Source organism: Pediculus humanus, genomic scaffold (genome assembly GCF_000006295.1).
Source record: "Pediculus humanus corporis 1103172107751 genomic scaffold, whole genome shotgun sequence".
Lineage (NCBI taxonomy): Eukaryota > Metazoa > Arthropoda > Insecta > Psocodea > Pediculidae > Pediculus > Pediculus humanus.
In genome coordinates this window covers 163,745-182,912 of record NW_002987351.1, presented here as the reverse complement: position 1 = coordinate 182,912, position 19,168 = coordinate 163,745, and the positions used below count along the sequence as shown (strand labels likewise).

At 26.8% G+C, this 19,168-nt stretch overlaps 1 protein-coding gene across 1 annotated transcript in view; it reads right to left on the bottom strand.

Moving 5' to 3' along the window:
- Window positions 1–3,731: 3,731 nt before the first annotated feature.
- Window positions 3,732–19,168, bottom strand: part of Phum_PHUM344210 (myosin-9, putative) — a gene marked incomplete at both ends in the record, with an annotated part of 25,790 nt that continues 10,353 nt past the window's right edge. Inside the window, 22 exons of the mRNA XM_002427730.1 lie at window positions 3,732–3,864; window positions 5,109–5,390; window positions 5,490–5,679; window positions 5,750–5,892; window positions 5,975–6,192; window positions 6,272–6,841; window positions 6,923–7,420; window positions 7,508–7,741; window positions 7,859–7,987; window positions 8,103–8,435; window positions 8,527–8,818; window positions 8,916–9,223; window positions 9,318–9,524; window positions 9,634–9,862; window positions 9,960–10,117; window positions 10,206–10,604; window positions 10,696–11,019; window positions 11,099–11,313; window positions 11,395–11,538; window positions 11,705–11,867; window positions 11,978–12,070; window positions 14,780–14,910. Of these exons, the coding sequence (XP_002427775.1) occupies window positions 3,732–3,864; window positions 5,109–5,390; window positions 5,490–5,679; window positions 5,750–5,892; window positions 5,975–6,192; window positions 6,272–6,841; window positions 6,923–7,420; window positions 7,508–7,741; window positions 7,859–7,987; window positions 8,103–8,435; window positions 8,527–8,818; window positions 8,916–9,223; window positions 9,318–9,524; window positions 9,634–9,862; window positions 9,960–10,117; window positions 10,206–10,604; window positions 10,696–11,019; window positions 11,099–11,313; window positions 11,395–11,538; window positions 11,705–11,867; window positions 11,978–12,070; window positions 14,780–14,910 (5,393 nt within the window). The remainder of the gene's footprint in view (window positions 3,865–5,108; window positions 5,391–5,489; window positions 5,680–5,749; window positions 5,893–5,974; window positions 6,193–6,271; window positions 6,842–6,922; window positions 7,421–7,507; window positions 7,742–7,858; window positions 7,988–8,102; window positions 8,436–8,526; window positions 8,819–8,915; window positions 9,224–9,317; window positions 9,525–9,633; window positions 9,863–9,959; window positions 10,118–10,205; window positions 10,605–10,695; window positions 11,020–11,098; window positions 11,314–11,394; window positions 11,539–11,704; window positions 11,868–11,977; window positions 12,071–14,779; window positions 14,911–19,168) is intronic.

Below are 19,168 nucleotides of genomic sequence, written 5' to 3'. Positions count from 1 at the left end.
ACGATCATTTAATTTTGATTTTTTTAAATACAAGAATAAGAAAAATACATAAATAATAATAATAATAATAATAATGATTATGACAAATGGAAAATTTTTTATTTTAATTTTTTTTTAATTTTTTCCCTTGAAAACTTTTTTATCCCTTATCCCCGTGTTCCTTTTTCCTCACCCTTCCCCCCATACAGGGTTTTTTATTTAACCGAAAAAAAAAAAATTCCCTAAAACGATTTAAATTATGTACATTATTGATTATGATAAATAATAAACAAAACGGAAGCCATATTTAATAAACAAAAAAAAATAAATCACGTGGAGGCAGCATTCGTACAGTCAAAACCTCCTTAATGATGAGAATTGAATTCATTCATTCATTCATTCATTCATTTTTAATTTTTTTAACTCTATGAATTTTTTTTTTTATAAACAATATTATTAATTTTTATTTAATAATAATATTAATAAAAACCCTCATCACCAAATTAAAATTTAAAAAAAAAAAAACAATTATTTACATAAATATAGTAAAACATAAAAATTACAAATAAAAATATTATTAATATTATTATTTAATAAACTACTATTACCTCCCCTCCCCTACTCTCTTTCCACCCCCTCTCATCTCTCTCTCTCTCTCTCCTCTCTTAACACGTATTTGATAATGATATTATAAATGATTATATTTTTGTAATGGCACTCGCAAATTTAATAAATTAAAAATTTTTATTTAAATAAAAAAAAATGATGATAGTGATGATGATGATGATGATGATGATTAATGCAATGTTGTGAAAAATGAAATTTTATTTATTGATAACGCGCTACTGATTATAATTACGAGAGTTCCATTATAATTTCCGTTCAGAAATTTTCTTCTTCTCCCCCATCACCACCACCACCGTCGCCGCCGCTATTATTACATACGCCAACCTTTTCCCTTATTCCTAACATTGTTTTGATAATAACACTAAACTTATCGATTGATTATTGATTATTGATTAATATGTTCTGAGCATTTATTTTATGTATGAGGATTCCTAAATTTATTTCTTATGCGTTATCACAGCGATTCGTACATGTATGAAAATATCCAAATGCCATTTTTATTTATTTATTTATTTAAATAAAATATTATCATTAATACTAATAATAATAATAATTAAAATAATAAAGCTATATTTAAATGAACGGAAAACACAAAAAAAAATTTTTTTTTCCTATTTTTTTATTTTCAATTTTTTTTCTTTTTTATTTTAAATAAAATAAAAACCAATAATGACGTTATTATTATTATTATTATTATTATTAATTTAAATAAAGTTTAAAATATTATTAATTAAAAAAATCATTCAATAAATAAAAATCACCTCCCCTAATATAATTTTTAAAAAAAATAAATAATAATAAATCATTATTCACGTGTGTATGCATAACCAACAATTTATTAAATGCTTATATTATGAGATGACGAAAAAAAAATCGATAATAATAATAATAATAATAGAGTTTAATAAAAATAATAATAATAATAATAAAATACAATTAAAATACATTTTTAAATGAAAAAAAAACTTTTTTTTTTAACCGGAATGTTTAACGATTACCAAATCACAATTATTAGAATTTAAATTTCCCTCTCTTTCTCTCTCTCTCTCTCTTTTTTTGTCTCTCTCTGTCTCTCTCTTTCCTTACGTTTAATTACAATGTATGTGTGTGAGTGAGTGAGTGAGCGAATGTGTGTGAATGTTAACACAAACGATTTTTTATAATTAATATTAAAAATCCGTAAAAGATCCGAAATAAAAAGCGAAACGAAAAAACATTTATAATAATAATAATAATAATAATAGTAAACGATCGTAAATAATGTAATGTAATTATTAATGGCGTGTTTGTTTTGTTTGTTTGTTTGTTTGTTTGTTTATTCATTTTTTTTATTATTTTTAAACGCTTCATTAATTTCATTACTTTTATTTTGTTACAGTTAATCAACATATAAAAAAAAAATCTTAATCAAAACGTTTAAACGTAAACAAATAATAATAATAATATTAATATTAATATAAATTACCGTTAATAGATCAATTAATTTAGAATTTTGTAATATTTATTTACAAATAATTTGATTAATTATTATTATTATTATTATTATTATTATTATTATTAATTGATATCATTTTTTTTTTTAATTAAAATGTATTAAGTAACCTATGCGATAATTTTTATTTCATTTTTTTTTTTTTTTTATAAATAAATATATTATTATTATTAATTAAAATTATTTAAAAAAAGAGGGGGTGGTGAGGGGCAGATCCAATCGAATCAATTAAAAAAAAAAAAAAAACACATAACATGTTAATAATAATAATAATACTATTTTAATGTTTATTTAAATAAAAAAAAAAAATCAAAAAATCAAAAAAAAAGTGAGAAAAAAAATTTAATTTTTAATAATAATAATAATAATAATAATAATATAAAAACAAGACAAGACACAAAATTTTTTTTTTATAGCTGGTAATAGTAGTAGTAGTACATTTAAACACGTGACTTATTAATGTTAATAAATACATAATTATTGCAATTTAAAAAAATTTTTTTTTTTGGTTTTTTATTTTTATTTTTATTTTTTTTTCTCTCTCCTTCTCTCCCTCTCTCTCTCTCTCTCCCTTTCTCTCTTTGTCTCTGTCTCTCTTCAATTCAAAAAAGGCACCGTTAAAAAAATATTCGCGAAAAATATTTAAATATATATATATATAACTAATATTTATTTTATTTAACTATTCCATCATTATTATTTTGTTTAAAAAAAAAACTATTATTATTAACTTATTTATTTATTATTATCATTATTGGCGTTATTTATTTTTTTTCCTTAAGTTATCACGAATCAAAAATCCCTTAATTTTACCTCTAATTATTATTACTATTATTATTATTATTTAAAGTCATGAATCAAAAATTTTATTCCCACATCATAATAATAATAATAATATAACAACGAAACAAACAAAACATTTCCCCCCTTCCTCCCGCCTCGTTTTCCCATCCCCTCCCCTCATATCACTAAAATATTATTATTAATAAAAAAATTATAAAAAAAATATATAAAAATAATAATAATAATAATAGTAAACAAATTTAATTTTATTGCAAATGTAAAAAAAAAAAAAACATAATCGAAAACAAACAAAAAAAAATCATTATTATTATTAATATAACATTTCCGTCGGCGAAAAACAATTTTTTTTTTTTTTAACCTCCTTCCCCATCCCTCCCAAAAATAAAAAATAAAAAATAATAATAATAATTATAAAATATCACATCACAAAATATTTATTTATATATATATATATATATATTAATTACGTTTTATTTAAAAAAAAAATGAATTCGTTTATTATCATCATCATTATTATTATTATTATTATCATTATTTTTTTTTTTTTTAAGTAAAATTTGAATGTGGGTATAATATATCCTTATCAAAAAATTCTTATCATCGAATTATTTTTAAAAAAAAACCTTTTCACACCTTTTTTCGCATATTTTTTTTTTTTTTATTTAAATTGTCACGTTTATTTATTTATTAATTAAATTAAAATTAAAATTAAAAAATATTATTATTATTATTATTATTACTTTTTTTTTATATATATGTATAAGATGATATTATTAATATTAATGATAAAAAAAAAAATTTAAAAATAAAAAAAAAAAGTTTTTTCGTATTAATTTAATTGTTCCTCTCCGTCCAATGAATCGTCTTGAGTTGCTGAATCTTCACCACTTCCGGTTGTCGGAATGGATCCTCTTTTTGACGATGACATTCTCGATCCTATAGCTAAACTACCACCTCCTCTCCTACAAAACAATAATAATAATAATAATTTCCCTTGAATTATTTACTAATTAATAAATTTTCTTTTTTATAAGCTCGCAAGCTTTTCTCTAATATATGCATGTAAATCGTAAAAAAATCAAAGGCGTCGATGTTCAAACAAAGCCGTGCTTTTATGTTATTACAATGAAAAAGTTATGAAACAAAAGGTGGAGGGCGAAGGGGGGAGGGGGAGAAGGAAAAATTTATTAGTGTCAAAAATTAATTAAAAAATTAAAACGAATTAAATAAAAATTAGTTAATATTATCACAATAAAATCCTTTGTTAGAAAAAAAAAAAAATTGTTTCCCCTCCCTCCCCCTTCCCCCAAGCATTTAAATGAATAACACACGTGGTTGTTGTTTGTTTTGCGTTTGTGTTTGTGTTTGTGTTTGCGTGCTAGCTAAAATCTATTCGAAAAGCATTTTAAGCCCCCCCCCTTTTTTTTCTAAAATGTACCTGATTGGACCTTTTTTTTGGTAACTAAAAGCTCTAAAACTCTTGTCGATAATAGCAAAATTAAAAAAAAAAAAAAAAACGAACGTAAACGTTATCAAACGTTATCAATTATCAGGTTTTTTAAACTTAACGTTTACCTTAATTTCTTCTTGGTTTCCTGCTATTTAACAATACTGAAAACCAATCATAAAAAACAATTATTATATAAATACTTTAGTTTCTCACAATTCTACTATTTTTGTTTTTAACCTAACAAAAAGACTAATTTTTATAATAATAATAATAAATCTTAATTTAGTAAAAATCTTAAAAGAATATATATATTATTAACTTTACATGCGCTCTCTTGGACTGAAATTATTATTATTATTTTTTTATTTTTTTGGGAAAATTCAAATACTGGGATTTCACCGAAAATTTTCCTTCTTTTCGTGGGGGTTTCGGTTTCTTTTGTTTTTTTTGTTTTTTTTTTTTTTTTTTTTTTCATTCAATTATTATAAAACATTTTTTCTTCTCATGTTGACGAACCTAAATATCAAATTTTCAATAAGTTAAGCGTGAAAAAAATAATTTTTTTAAAACTACTAAAAGGTAAACAAGTTTCAAGCAAAAAAAAATTCCGGACACAATAACAAAGATTCTATTAGAATTTTGTCACGTGGATAGACAATTACACGTCACAAAAGCAACTTTTTTTTTTTTCTTTTTGTGTCCCCTCATCGAAATAACCATCACCCAAGCATTATTAAAAAAAAATCAATCAATCACCTTAATTTATTTTTTAAGTTACTAATTTCTCTCAACATGGCTTCGTGAGATTCAACCATGTCCTCGTATTCTCTTTGAGCTTTTCTCTTTTGTGCTTTTTCCCTCGATATTTCTTCTTCGGCTTCATCGATTTGCCTTTTGAGACCTTTTATACGAGCATTCACTTTTTCAACTTGTTCTTTATATTGATCCGCGTGCCTTCTCTCATCTTCCAATTGCAAAAGCAATTCTTTTAATTTTTTATCCATTTTCCTGTTTGTTTTCTGTTGTGCGAATCTTTCTCTGCAAAAAAAAAAAAAAAAAATTATTTAAAAAAATTAGGGAAAACGTTACGAAATGACGTCCATTATTTTTAATTCAATTTCGTGGGAGTCAATTTACTTGGCCTCGGCTTCCAATTGCTCTTCCAAAGTTAAAATTTTCGATTCCAACGCTGCTATCGTGGCTTTTGTTTTTGTCCTCTGATTGGTTTCCAATTCCGTTAATTTCGCTTTGAGTTCTTTGTTTTGCCTTTCGAGAAGCATACGATTACTTTCTAATCGTTGAGTTGTGGCACGTTCATTTCCAAGATCTAAAAAACAAGTTCCACTCGTTATTTTTTTTTCTCCATTTTAAAATCATACTTATTTATATTTGCTCACCAGTAGTAAGTTGCTCAATCATGATTTGAGCTTTTCTTGCTCTATCAGTAAGTACTTCGGCGTTGCTTTGTTCTTCTTCCAATTCTTCTTCTAATGTAGCAATGCGAGTTTCCAACCTTCTCTTTTCATCGACCAACAAAGTTCTATAATGAAAAATAAATTATTACCCTTTGCATTTAATGCTTTTACATTGCCTTAAAAAAAAATAATAATAATAATTTTTACCCTTTGTTGGCATTATTGTTGATTTCTTCTTGAAGTTCATCTCTTTCGGCCTCTGCTGCTCTTCTTTGCCTCTCCACACTAGCCAAATCTTCCGTCAATTGTAATAAATCCGCTTCCAAGTTCTTTAATTTTCTTTCATTTTCCTTGGCTGCCGCTGCCATTTCTTCTCTCGCAGCCCGAGCTTCTTCCGCGTCTCTGGTAGAGTCTTTAACTTGAACCTTGAAAACAACAATATTAAATTAAACAACAACTTTTCATAATTTTTAATTTGAAAAAGAAAAAAAAAAAAGTAGGTACCTGTAATTTTTTAAGTTGTTTCAACGCATCCTCCTTAATCTTATTGTGCATTTCTAATTGTTGTTCAAGATCTTTATAATCCGCTTCCAATTTCTTTTTAGAAGCTAGCGCGGCGGTGCGTTGCTTCCTTTCGTCTTCCAATTCAGCTTCTATATCTCTGAGCTGTTTAATTAATCCTCTTCTTTTTTCTTCGGCTTGCTCTTCTTTCGCCTGAAGATCTCGTTCGCACTGAGCTCTCAAAGCTTGCATGTTGACTTCCAATCTTAATTTGGCATCTTCGGACAATTGTAACTCGTCTTCTAATTCCTCGTTTTGAGTTTTGGCTTCGGCCAATTGAGTTTCCAAAGCTCGTTTGGCTTTTTCTAATTCGTGTACATTCTTGTCGGCCGTTCCTTGATTGTTAACCAATTCATCTAATTCTGCTTGTAAAGCTCGGCGACCCCTTTCCAACTCCTCAACTTTTTGACTCAATTCGTCTAATTCTCTAGTTAATGATAATACTTTTGTTTCTTTTTCACGAGCCTCTCGTTCTGCGGCATCTCTTTCTTGAGCGATTTGTTCGGAAACAACCTGAAAATTTTTTTAAATAGATTTACATACGTTCCTTACTTTCAGCACTGTCACGCTACAAAAACAAAAAATTATCACTACCTTTTCTTCGGCCAAAATCTTATCAAAGTTTCTTTGTTTCTTCTCGAGTTCTAATACTTTTGCTCTTTGCGCTTCCAAATCAATGTTAAGATCTTCCAATTCTGCTTGCAACTTTTTCTTAGATTTATCCAATTTGTCGTTTGCCGTTTTGTACTCTTCCACTTGTCTTTGAAGGCTTTCGATATCTTTGATTTGCTTCTTCTTGATTTCTTCCAACTGTGCAACTAATTCCGCTTCATCATCTGCCTTTTTCTTTAGTTCCGTTGCTTGCAAATTTAATGCAACAAATTGTTTTTCCAAATTCTTTTTGCTCTCTTCTTCTTCTTCCAGTTGTTCCTTGAGTGCGGATATTTCACTTTCGACTTGTCGCAATTTTGAACTCAAAGCTAATTTCTGACGCGTTTCTTCTTCTAACAAAGCCTGAGCTTCGACCAACTGCGTTTCCATCGTAGCAGCAGCTTTAACAGCAGTAGAAGCTCTCAATTCGGCTTCTTCCAACTGACAAGTTAAATAACAAATTAATAGATTTTGAAAAAATATTTAAGAAAGTGAATTAGAAAAAAAAAAAAAAATTGAATATACTACCTGAGCGGTAATACTGTCACTTTCTTGTTGAAGTTTCGCTGCTTTTTCTGCAAGCTCACTTCTTAATCTATCATTTTCGCCCATTTTACTCTGAAGTTCGGCCAATTGTTGTTCAGCCTGTTTTCTTCGACGATCGGATTCTTGTTTTGCATTTGTTGCAGCACGTAATTCTGAAGCTAAATCGGCACTTTCAGCTTCTAAAGTACTTTTAGCTTTTTCTAAACCTGCTTTTATCTGAATAATAATTATACAAAGATTTAGACGAATAATGATAATAATACTAATAATAATAATAATAATTAAAAATCTTATTTTTTTTGTCTTGTGCTTGTTTTCCACTTCAGATTATACCTTTTTAATTTGTTCTAATTGTTCGTTAAGTAAGGCCACTTCTTGGGAATGCTTATGTCTCATTTCGGTCAGTGATTCTTCATGAGATTGAGTTTCTTCTTCTAATGTTTTCTTTAAAGTGGCCAATTCCTACGAAAAAAATAATAATAATAATAAATTAGGCTCTTTTCCTAATTTTCACTTTTTTTTAAAATGTGAATAGATTGCATGCGTATTAAATATGTTGTTTAATAGAAATGTGTACCTGCTCTCTCTTGCTTCGAAGTTCTTGCTGTGCAGCCGTTGAATCCAAAGAATCTAACAATTCGTTTTTAAGGGCTTCCAATTCTTCGTTCAAATCTCTTTTTTGTTTTTCTGCTTTACTTCTGGCAGCTTTTTCAGCTTCCAAATCTTCTTGCAATTCTGCCACTTGGCTTTCTAATTCCCGTATAGCTTTTTGAACTTGAGCTTTACCAGCTCCTTCCTCATCGATTTTCATCAATGCAAGCGATAATTCCTCTTCACGTTTTCCCAATTGCAATTGCAATTCTTCCACCTGAGTTTTCCTTTCGTTTAATTGTTCTTTCAAATCCGAAACCTAAAAAAAAAAAAAAAATGAAAAAATGAAAATTATCTTTTTTAATTTATTCGACCTAAATTAAATTTTAGTCTGGGTCTTGTATTTTTACCTCGGCTTCAATTCTACGCTTGTTTCTATCCATTTCTTGTCTTTGCGTGTTATCCTTGAGTAGTTTTTCTTCCAAATCAGCAATGGTGGCCTCATGTTTCGTTTTCAATTTGGCCAAATGTTTAGCTTTTTCTTCTTCTTCGGCCAAAGCCTGAGCTAAATCGGCAGCACGCTCTTCCAATATTTTTTTCTCTTTTGTTAATTTTTGATTAGTGTCTTCCGACAAAGCCAATTCTTCTTCCAACTTTTTAATTTTAGCATCACATTGAACTTTTTCTAATTGTATCTTTTGCCTAAAATTAAATTTCAATAATTTAATTAAAAAAAAAAAAAAAAAATCGCACAAGTTTTTACATTTAACATTTAATATATATATATATATATATTTACCTGGCTGCTTCTTCTTCTTCCAATTGTTCTTCTAAATCTTGAATATTAATTTGTAATTTTTTCTTTTCGGCCGAAAGCGAGTTGGATCTTTCTTCTTCTTCTTCTATTCTTGCTTCCAAGTCGTGAAGAATTTCTTCTAATTCTTGTTTACGTGCGGCTAAACGAACTCGCATTTCTTCAGCTTCTGCACAAAGTTCAACTTCGGCTTGAAGCTGTTCTTGAAGTTGAATTTTCTCTTCAACAGCAGCTTTGTATTTAGTTTCGTATTCTAAAGCCGATTTCAATTGAGTTTCCAAATTCTCCCGAACCTACATTTCGTGTAAAATTGACATGATTTAATAATATTTAAAAGCTTTAAACATTCAACCGATCCAAACTAAAATTTTAATTTTTTTTTTTTACCTGTCTCAATTCATCTTCCTTTTGAGTGAGTTTCTCTTCTTGTTTGGTAACTTCTAATAAAGGTTTTACTTTCGTGTACAACCTCCACCATTGCCAATTTTTAAGTTTTAAATAAGCCGAACAATTTCTTTGTATGATACGTATTGCATTTAATTGTTGTAAACGTTTTTGGTAATTTTTTCTAGCTAAAAACCCACGGCAAAACGCCTAAGAAAAAAAAAAAAAAAAAAAAAAAAAAATTATTTGATTAAATTTATTTCGACCAAATTTTTTTTTTCTCTCTCCATAAAAAGTATAAAATTTTTTTTTTTTTTACCTGGAAATTAACTATCAAATCCGTAATCTTGTAATCTCTTTCTTCTTCCAAATGGGCCAAAACTCCAGCCCTGAAAAATATTTTAGATTGTCCCACACGATACAAATTTGAATCTAATTCTAATGTTTTTATCATATTTTCACAAGCCTTTTTACCATCCATAAATTGCTTTGGAATAACATTGGGCGTAAGCAATTCATAACGTTGTCGAAATTCTTGGAATGGTATTCTGCAAAAAAACAAATTATTTATAAAATGTACAATTTACTATTCAAAATATTATTAATAAGTCGAAAAAAAAAAAAAAAAAAAAAAAAAAACCGTACCTGTTAGGGAAACCTTGGCGGCAAATACGAATACCTTCGAGTACTCCATTACATCGTAATTGATCAAGAACTAAGGGAGCATCAATTTTACCAGCTCGTTTTTCATGATTAGGAATGATACAACGTACAAAATTGGGATTTGTATTTCTTAACGTGACCTTAAAATTATAAAAAAAAAATTCAAATCAATATAAATAAATAATTTCACAAAATGGTATAATTTCATTTCGAAACTTTTATTTTCACCATTAATTTTGTTAGCTGTTCTTTGTATAATTGAGAAACGGTTCTAAACATTCCCTTTCTCGTTCTCGCTCCAAACTGCGTGTCGGTCAAAGCTTGTTGAGCCATTCCAACGATTTCAGCATCTTTCCAGATGTGAACGATAAATGGATCTTGAGAAGATTGTAAAAGCGAAACAACGTTTTCGTTTAGCGGATCCATGTTTTTCATCAACCACTGCGAAGCAGAATAATCAACTTTTCCGGCGTAATGCATGATAGCAAAATCGGACACTCCTCTGAAATCCGTTTTTATAAATTTCGGATGAACATTATGAGCGCTAATTAATTTATCGACAAACGTTTTATCAGTTGCCTTGGGAAACCAACATTCTTCATCGAGCAAAGCCATGATACCCATGGGCTATAAACGGAAAAAATTCTCCATTAGTTGTTTAAATTACCGACGAAACAAAAATATAACAAATAAAACGCGTTAAATTTCAGATAAATACTCTGTCGATCAAATCGATTGTAGGTTGCAAATCCAATCCGAAATCTATAAATTTCCATTCGATTCCCTCTCTCTGATACTCTTCTTGTTCCAAAATAAACATTGTATGATTAAATAATTGTTGGAGTTTTTCATTCGTGTAATTAATGCAAAGTTGTTCGAATGAATTCAAATCGAATATTTCAAAACCCGCCATGTCGAGAATACCGATAAATGAAGCTCCCTGACGTTTGGTTCTATCAAGAGATCTATTAATTCTGTTGACCAACCATCTGAACATTCTCTCGTAACAAGCTTTAGAAATTGCTTCGACCGCGAATTCAACCTAAAAACAAAAAAAAAAAAATTTTTTTTTAATTTCATAAATTTTAATAGAATAAATTTCGAAAATTTGAGGTTGGTACCTGTTCTTTTGTTTGAGCTTTAGTAACAAAATCCCGGCCGACTTTAATTCGAGGTTTTAAAAATGCTTTTGTCATATCTGTGACGGAAAGACCTAACAAATGGGCAACTTTTTGAGCAACCGTATTATCTGGTAAAGTTGCTTGATCTGAATTTCTTTCCTGTTTGAACTGCATCGATCCAAATAACATCACAGCAGAAACAATTCGGAAAATGGCTGTCAAATATTAAGAACGAAAATTATCAAATTGTTACCGTAAAGAATCAAATTGTTATTTTAATTTTAAAAAAAACCCACCACTAAAATCTTCTGGGGACATTCCCATTATTGTCATTGCATTGCAAGTTTGTTGAAATTCCCCTGCGTCATCAACGCCGGGTACGGGAAGAAGACCGGATGACAAAAAAGGATAATTTTTAGGGTCTTCCAAAATAAATTCGCCTAAAAGAGAGAGAGAGAGAGAGAGAGAGTAAATAATTGACTTTACGTACTTTGTTTTTTGCAATTTTTATAAAAATTTTTCCTTTTCGCTAAGTGAACAATGTAAATAACCAACAATTAACATTTTAATATTTTTAAAGGGGGAAGGGGGAGGGAGGAAACTTACGTTTTTGATCGGAGGAAGCACCAGCCAACAGTTGGTAAAAAATGTGAAAAGTACGTTCATCTTTAGCTTGTCTTATTGCTCTAGATTTTTCCAATAGATAAGTTTCGATATTAGCACCTGCTATATATCCTGATGCATCAAAATTAATTCTAATGAATTTACCCTGCAAAAAAAAAAAACAAAAAAAAAACCAATTAATATTATTATCATTATTAACAAATAATAATAATAATAATAAACTATAAAAGTTGTCAAATAATTATTTATACTTACAAATCGAGATGAATTGTCATTTTTAACAGTCTTTGCGTTACCAAAGGCCTCAAGGATTGGATTTGCTTGGAGCAGCTGTTGTTCCAACTCCCCCTTAAAATCGAATAAAAAAAAAAAAAATTTTAGAGACAAAGAATAAATGAGTTTTTTTTTTTTTTTTTTTTTTTTTTTTTTAGTGATTCATATACAATTTGTAAATAATTAGCAAAAAAAAAATAAAAAGAATAATGGCAAATGTTGACGAGGTTTTTTTTTTTTTTTTTAAATAAATTTTATCGCTTGCTAAATTTGAACAGGTTTGAAACCGAATGCACAATTCAAAAAAAAAAAAAAAAAATTTATAAAGTTTATTATTTATAAAACACAATACAAAGTGTAAACGAATTTCGAAATTGAAAATATAATCACCGAGATATAACTTACAGCAAAATTTCCACTGAAATTTGACACGGGACTAAGCTGTTCGAACGCAGCATGAAAATAAATTTAAAATTTAAACCGTAAAAAAACAAAGTTAAATAAAAAAAAAAAAAAAAATTTGACGACTTGCTAACAAATTTTACTTAAATAAATAACTAATAAAAGTATTGAATATAAAAGCAAATAACAATAAAAAAAAAATTTACCACCATACCCCTACATATTTAACAAAAAAAAAAAAAAAAAAACTAAAAACATTTTCCATTTTCTATTCCTAATTTTTTTTTTTTTAAAATGAATTAAAAGCAAAAACAAAAAATTTTGGAATACTTACGATAAGTACAGCTTGACTCGAAGCCTAAACATGCGTGTGTGTGTGTGTGTGTATATATATATTTATATAAAGTTGTCCACAAAAAAACGTGTTGGCATCAACCGTTGACAATGTGCAGGCAATACAAAAATGGAAGAGAAATAAAAAAAAAAAAAAACAACAAACCAATTAAAAATGAAATTATTGCCAAATTTTTAATTTCAATTAAATTAAACGAGAAAAGTTATAAGAAAAAAAAAAAAATCATCGATATTAATAATAATATAATTATCATCAGTTAGTTATATTTTTAATTATGACTAAAAAAAAAATTTTTTTTTATTTTTTTATTTGTTTGTTTAATTTTAAACGAAATTTTAAAGGTGTAAAAAATTGTAATAAATAAATATTTAAATAAATAAATAAATAAAAATTTTTTTATAAAGATGAAAGACTAAAAATAATTTTTTTTTTTTTTTTTTTAACGTCGGAAAAAATTTTTCGAAAAAAAATAAACAATTTGGAAAACTAATTTTTTTTGGCAATAATATCAAATTTTTTAATATATAAATATATATATTAAAAATAACCCGAAAATAAAACATCCTCACCCTGCAAAAAAAGCCCGAAAAAAAAAAAAAAAAAAAAAAAAAAAGAAAAGTGAAAACTCATACTACTCAACACATGCAAAAAAAAAAAAAAAAGGCTCTTTTATTATTTTTTTATTACCCGGAAAATTTTTCCATCATTTTTTTTCAAAATTCGTTTCGTTAAATTTCACATTGTATCATTGAAAATTATTTCATATTTTTATTTATTTATTTATTTATTATTATTATTATTAATATTTATCGGAATTAAAAATGATAAATGCATGTAAACAACGTTCGTCCGATAAGAAAATAATAATAATAATAATAATATAAATCATTTCCATACATTATACACAACTTTCGAAGGAAAAAAAAAAAAAACTAAAATCGGAGAAAAAAAATGGGTAAAAAAATAAAAAATTTTCCGCAAAATGTATAAAAATAGATAAAATGATAAGGGGAAAATGATTTGTGTGGTTTTTGAGAGCCTGAATGCAACGAAATTTTCCTTTCTCTCTCTCTCTCTCTCGCACACACACACAATACTGTGTTGTTGATCAACAAATAATCAAATTTATTTTTCATTATTCGTGTGCTTATCACACAGATTTATTGTTTGCTTATGACGTTTTTTTTTTAACCTAACATTGACTTCATTATTATTTAAGACGCCAAAAAAGTAATGAAATATAGTAATTAACTATATATTAATAAACCTCCCAGGTATCATCCTCCCCTCATCTGACTTTTTTCCAACATATACACAATCGTACCTATTATAATAATAATAATAATGTTTATTTTAAAAAAAAAATTTCTGATAAGCTCTTTCATCAATATTTTTGATTAATTGAAAAAAAAAATTAAATAAAAATTGCAGTAAGGAAATTGTAAAACGATACCTCTCAGGTACTAAAGGAAAAAAAAAGGATTGATTTTCAACATTTGAGTAATCAATTCACAAACGTCATTTTTTTTATATGTATGTCACAGCCAAATATGAACAAAAAAAAAAAAAAACAAAATGGTTGCCATTGTGTCATCATGTCCTACACCCCAAAGTATCACCATATACGATCAAATTCTTTTTTGTTCTTATGATGATCGATTTATTGATTAGAAAAGAAAAGAAAATAAAAGAAAAGAAAAAAAAAATCGCTTCGCTCGAATTCTAAACAAATATTAATAGTAAAAAAGGGAATGAGAAAAAAACTAAACTTTTAAAGTCAAGGTTTGATTTTTTTTTTTTTTGGGGGGGGGGGAGAGGGCGATGCATGTCACGTGTTTGTTGCGTACTTATAATTCGAAATTATTGTTAAGAGACTTTTTTTTTTTTTTTTTTTGTTGTTGCTATTATAACTTTTCAATTAAAAGAAACAGTGGAAGAAGAAGCAAAACCTTAAAAAAAATTTTATATAGCAAGGCAGAATAAAATATTATTATTATTATTATTATTATTATTATTATGAATATTACCGTATGTGGCGTGGTAGAACCTTTAGGCTTCGATGCGGCTACGTATGCCAAATATTGTATAACCTTTTTCGTATTTTCAGTTTTTCCAGCTCCCGATTCTCCCGTACAAAGAATCGATTGATCTTCTCGATCTGTAATAATAATAATAATAATTTTAAAAAAATTATTAAAATATGTAATGAAAAATATCGGGGGGAGGGGGGTGGGGGTGGGGGTGAATAAAGGAAAACATATTTTTCTTCAATTTTCGTAATTACATTTTATCCGTAGACGTTTAACGCCATCAAAAACGTGCTATAGCGCAGTTATTAATTAAAAAAATAAATAAATAAATAAATAAATAATAATGATGAATAACTAATGAAGATGATGAGAATGATGATGAGGATGATTAGTATTATTATAATATTCTTATTTTCTTTCTTTCTTTTTTTCTTTCACCATTACAAAAAAAAAAAAAAAAAAAAATCATTTAAATAAATTATAAAAATAAATAAACGTTTATTTATTATTGGGGTTAAAATACCAACCAACCAACCAACCAACCGACGACGATTTGAATATTAAAATTTTAACCGCCAACTCACGGATTTTTATCCGCCTGTGGTTTTGAAATGTTTTTCTGCATGGTTTTCAAAAAAAAAACAGAAAAATTCGTAAACAAAATCAATTTTATTCGTGCCTGTTAAACGTTTACTTTACATTTCTTCTTCTTCTTCTTCTGATCGTAGACCATAATTTTTTAAATCAATTAAAAGTTTTTTTCCCCCCCCCCCATGTAATGTACCGTTCATCAAACGTTTCTACAGAGTCAAATATGGTTAAAATGTTACACTTATTGATAAAATAATAATAATAATAATAATAATAATTTCTTATTGTTGTATAAACAAGTAAAACGTTACATTTTTATTTTACGTATTTACAATGAGAAAAAGAGAAAAACGTATTCGCAGTGTTTAGTAGTAGGCGGACACGCCTTCATAAATTCGAATGAATCATTGACTTTTTATTTTATTTTTTTTAAATCTAATATAAAATAGACAACAATTTTATCTTTTTTTTTTTTTTATAAAAATAAATAATAAATAAACAAATATCAAAAAAAAAAAAAAAAAAAATTAATTAATTAAAAATCCAATTAATAATAATAATAATAATTTCAAACACAAAATATTATATTAAGTAATAATAATAATTTCAACACCTTTTTATTTTTTTCCTATTATTTGTACTATTGTAAAAGGACCAACCACATTTAATAATAAAATACTTCTAGAAATTTCCTTACATGGTTAGTTACACCGATATACAACTGGGAATTTAACCCAGTTGCCTAAAGTCTATAAGAATATAAGTATAGAGTGAAATTAAACGCCCAGAAGAAGTCGTTTAAAAAAAAAAAAAAAAATTCATTTTACTTTCGAAACATCCAGTTTAGTTTTTCTCCCCCCCCCCTCTCTCTCTCTCTCTCTCTCTCTCTCTCTTTTATGTGCAATTACTTAACGACGTGGTGGTTTTTATTTTTTATTTTATTTTATTTACGTTTACATAAAATTTAAATCAATAAAATGAAATAACGCGGTAAAGAGTTATCATCAACCGATTCTACAATCCTTCTTCAACATCATCATCATCATCATTGCAACTCGTTTTTATTAACATTTTTAAAGTTTGGTCGTACTTAGGCATGGCATTGGTCGTTGAATCAGCGCCCCCCATTTCCAATGCGTCTTTCATTTTATCAATAAACCGCACAATCATCATCATCATCATCATCATCATCGGTACTACTATTATTACTACTCTTAATATTAAATTAATTATATTTTTTTATCTGATTGAAAATTTTTTTTTTTTTAAATCGTTTCATCAGTCGTTGATAAATAAACATTTCAAGAATAAATTTTTCTTTAAAAAAAAAAATTAAATCAAATACAAAGCGTGGGTTTTTTTTCTTTTTTCCCCCCAATAAAAATGCGATTGTCAAACGCCATATTGGTAAACCTGTGAGAAGCACGTTGACACTATTAAAATTAAATGATTCTCAAAGGTTTACATGTTTAAAAATAAAGAAAATTTATCAGTTTTTCTTCACGTTGTTAACGACTCGTATTAAACAGTGACTGACTAATTAATTTAAATCTGATTGGGAAAAAAAAAAAAAAAAAAAAAAAATTTAAATTAAAATTTAAAAAAAAAAAAATTAATGTGAGATTGTGTGTGTGAGATTTTGCAATCGGTATCAGTTTTTTTTTTTTTTTTTTTTTTTTTTCCTTTTTCTTATTAATAATGCAAACGTAGTTATATTCAAGTTCGTGTGAAATATTAAAAAAAAAAAACACATCATCGAGTGTTAAAATGTGACTCAAACGCCAAATTAAAAAGTCAATGTACGTAAAATCACATGCTTATATATAAAAATTATTATTATTATTTTAGGTAGGTAGGTAGGTGAGAAGCTCAAAAATTGCTGATGAGTTCTAAATTGTCGGATATAAAATATTATTTATAGGCTTCCATTAACAACAACAACAAAAAAAAAATTTACAGCCCAATTTTTTTTTTCCATTTTGTAAATAATTTTAAAAACGTTTAAATGTGAGACATTACAATGGAACTGTCAAAAAAAAAAAATAATAATAATAATAATAATAATTATAATAAAATTTGTGAAATCCATTATGTTGAATTAATTAGTTGAAAAAAAAATAAAAAAAAAAAAAAAAAAAGGTTGCTGACCCATAATTTTGAGAACCAATTCCAATCGACATTAAATTTTTTTTTTTTTTTTTGTCTGCCGCTTTATACATTCCATACGAATTAAAAAACCGCACAGTTTGTTGTTGTTGTTGTTGTTGTTGCGATAAGTAAACATTTTAAAATGAGGTTCAAGTTGAACGTATTCTTTTGTTCTTCACATGATAAAACCTTAATCTCGAATCGGGTTTCATATTAATTACCTTTAAAATTAAGTCGGGAGGGATTGAGGTGAACATACACTTGATAGGCTTTTTTTTTATAACTCTTGCAAGTGTTCTTGGTCAACAGTTCAAGGCCAGTTTTACATGGAAACCAACAAAATAATAATAATAATAATTCTATATATGGAATTCTTTAAATAAAAAAGCTTATAACAGACCATGCATGCATGCATGATGCATGGTTCATAAGATTTTCTACGAACTTTGTAATACGAAATTGGCAATTTCGACATTTTTTTTAAATAAATACGCGAATCGGCAATTCGGCGGAAAAGAAAGCTTGAAATGAAAACATTTATCGCAATTATTTATTTAACAATAAATTAAATGACTCATAAATAAATAAATAAATAAATAAAAAGGCGAAAACTTGAGATAATTAATCCTCTACTTGTATATTAATAAGCGAATATTATTTTTTATTATTAAATTTTTTTAAAATAATCAATTTCGAAAAAAAAAACCGCAATTCAAATCGTTTTAATAAGGAGAAAAAAAAGAAAGAAAAAATCATACAGAAAAAATTTTATGACTAATTTTTGACTCCCAAAAAAACGAAACTAAAACTAAAACTATATAAGGAAGTTTTACAGTTTAAATAATCAAACCCGTCTTCACACAAATATAATTAATAAATTAATAATAATAAAAACATGTGACTCGAGTTTTTTTTCCCCCCCCCCCAAATCAATTCTCAATCATGAAAGTTTTGAAACTAAAAAAAAAAAAAAAATTTCTCTTTCAGACAACACTGCGAGGTGCCACCACCAATCAAGGTCCACCGTTTACAAAAAAAAAAAAAAAAAAAATGACAACTACAACAACCGATTTGGATGGTTAGTTTCATTTGATAATGAAAAATATTAAAGAGGCCCAACATGGTTCTTCTTGGTATCTGAGTAAAATGTAACCAAACTAAAGAGAAAATTAATAATACGGAGATCGTGAGTCAGAAAATAATATGAATCATCGTCGTACTATGAATGTTTTTTTTTTTTTTTTTTTTTTTGTACCGTATTTTCAATGTTATTACTGTTAAGCATTCGTTAAAGTCTAAAACTTTACAATAACCCATTCGGACTCTTTTTTTTTTTTTATTATTGTTACCTTTTAACTGACAGATAAATAAATAATAAACGTTTGTTTGAAATTGAATAATTGATGGAATACAAAATCGCACATAATAATAATTTTTTTTTAAGGAGAGAAATCAAATAAATGGCCCTCCAAAAAAATAAAATAAAATAAAAATTTTACAATTTATACAAAACTAAACCAACAGGATATTTTTACATCATTTGGCACCAGTAAAGGTCTAGGTTGCAAAAAAGGTATAACCAAAATAAAATCAAACTCTAATTTTAAACTTTATCGAATTATTTTTTCAATCTAACAAACAAAACAT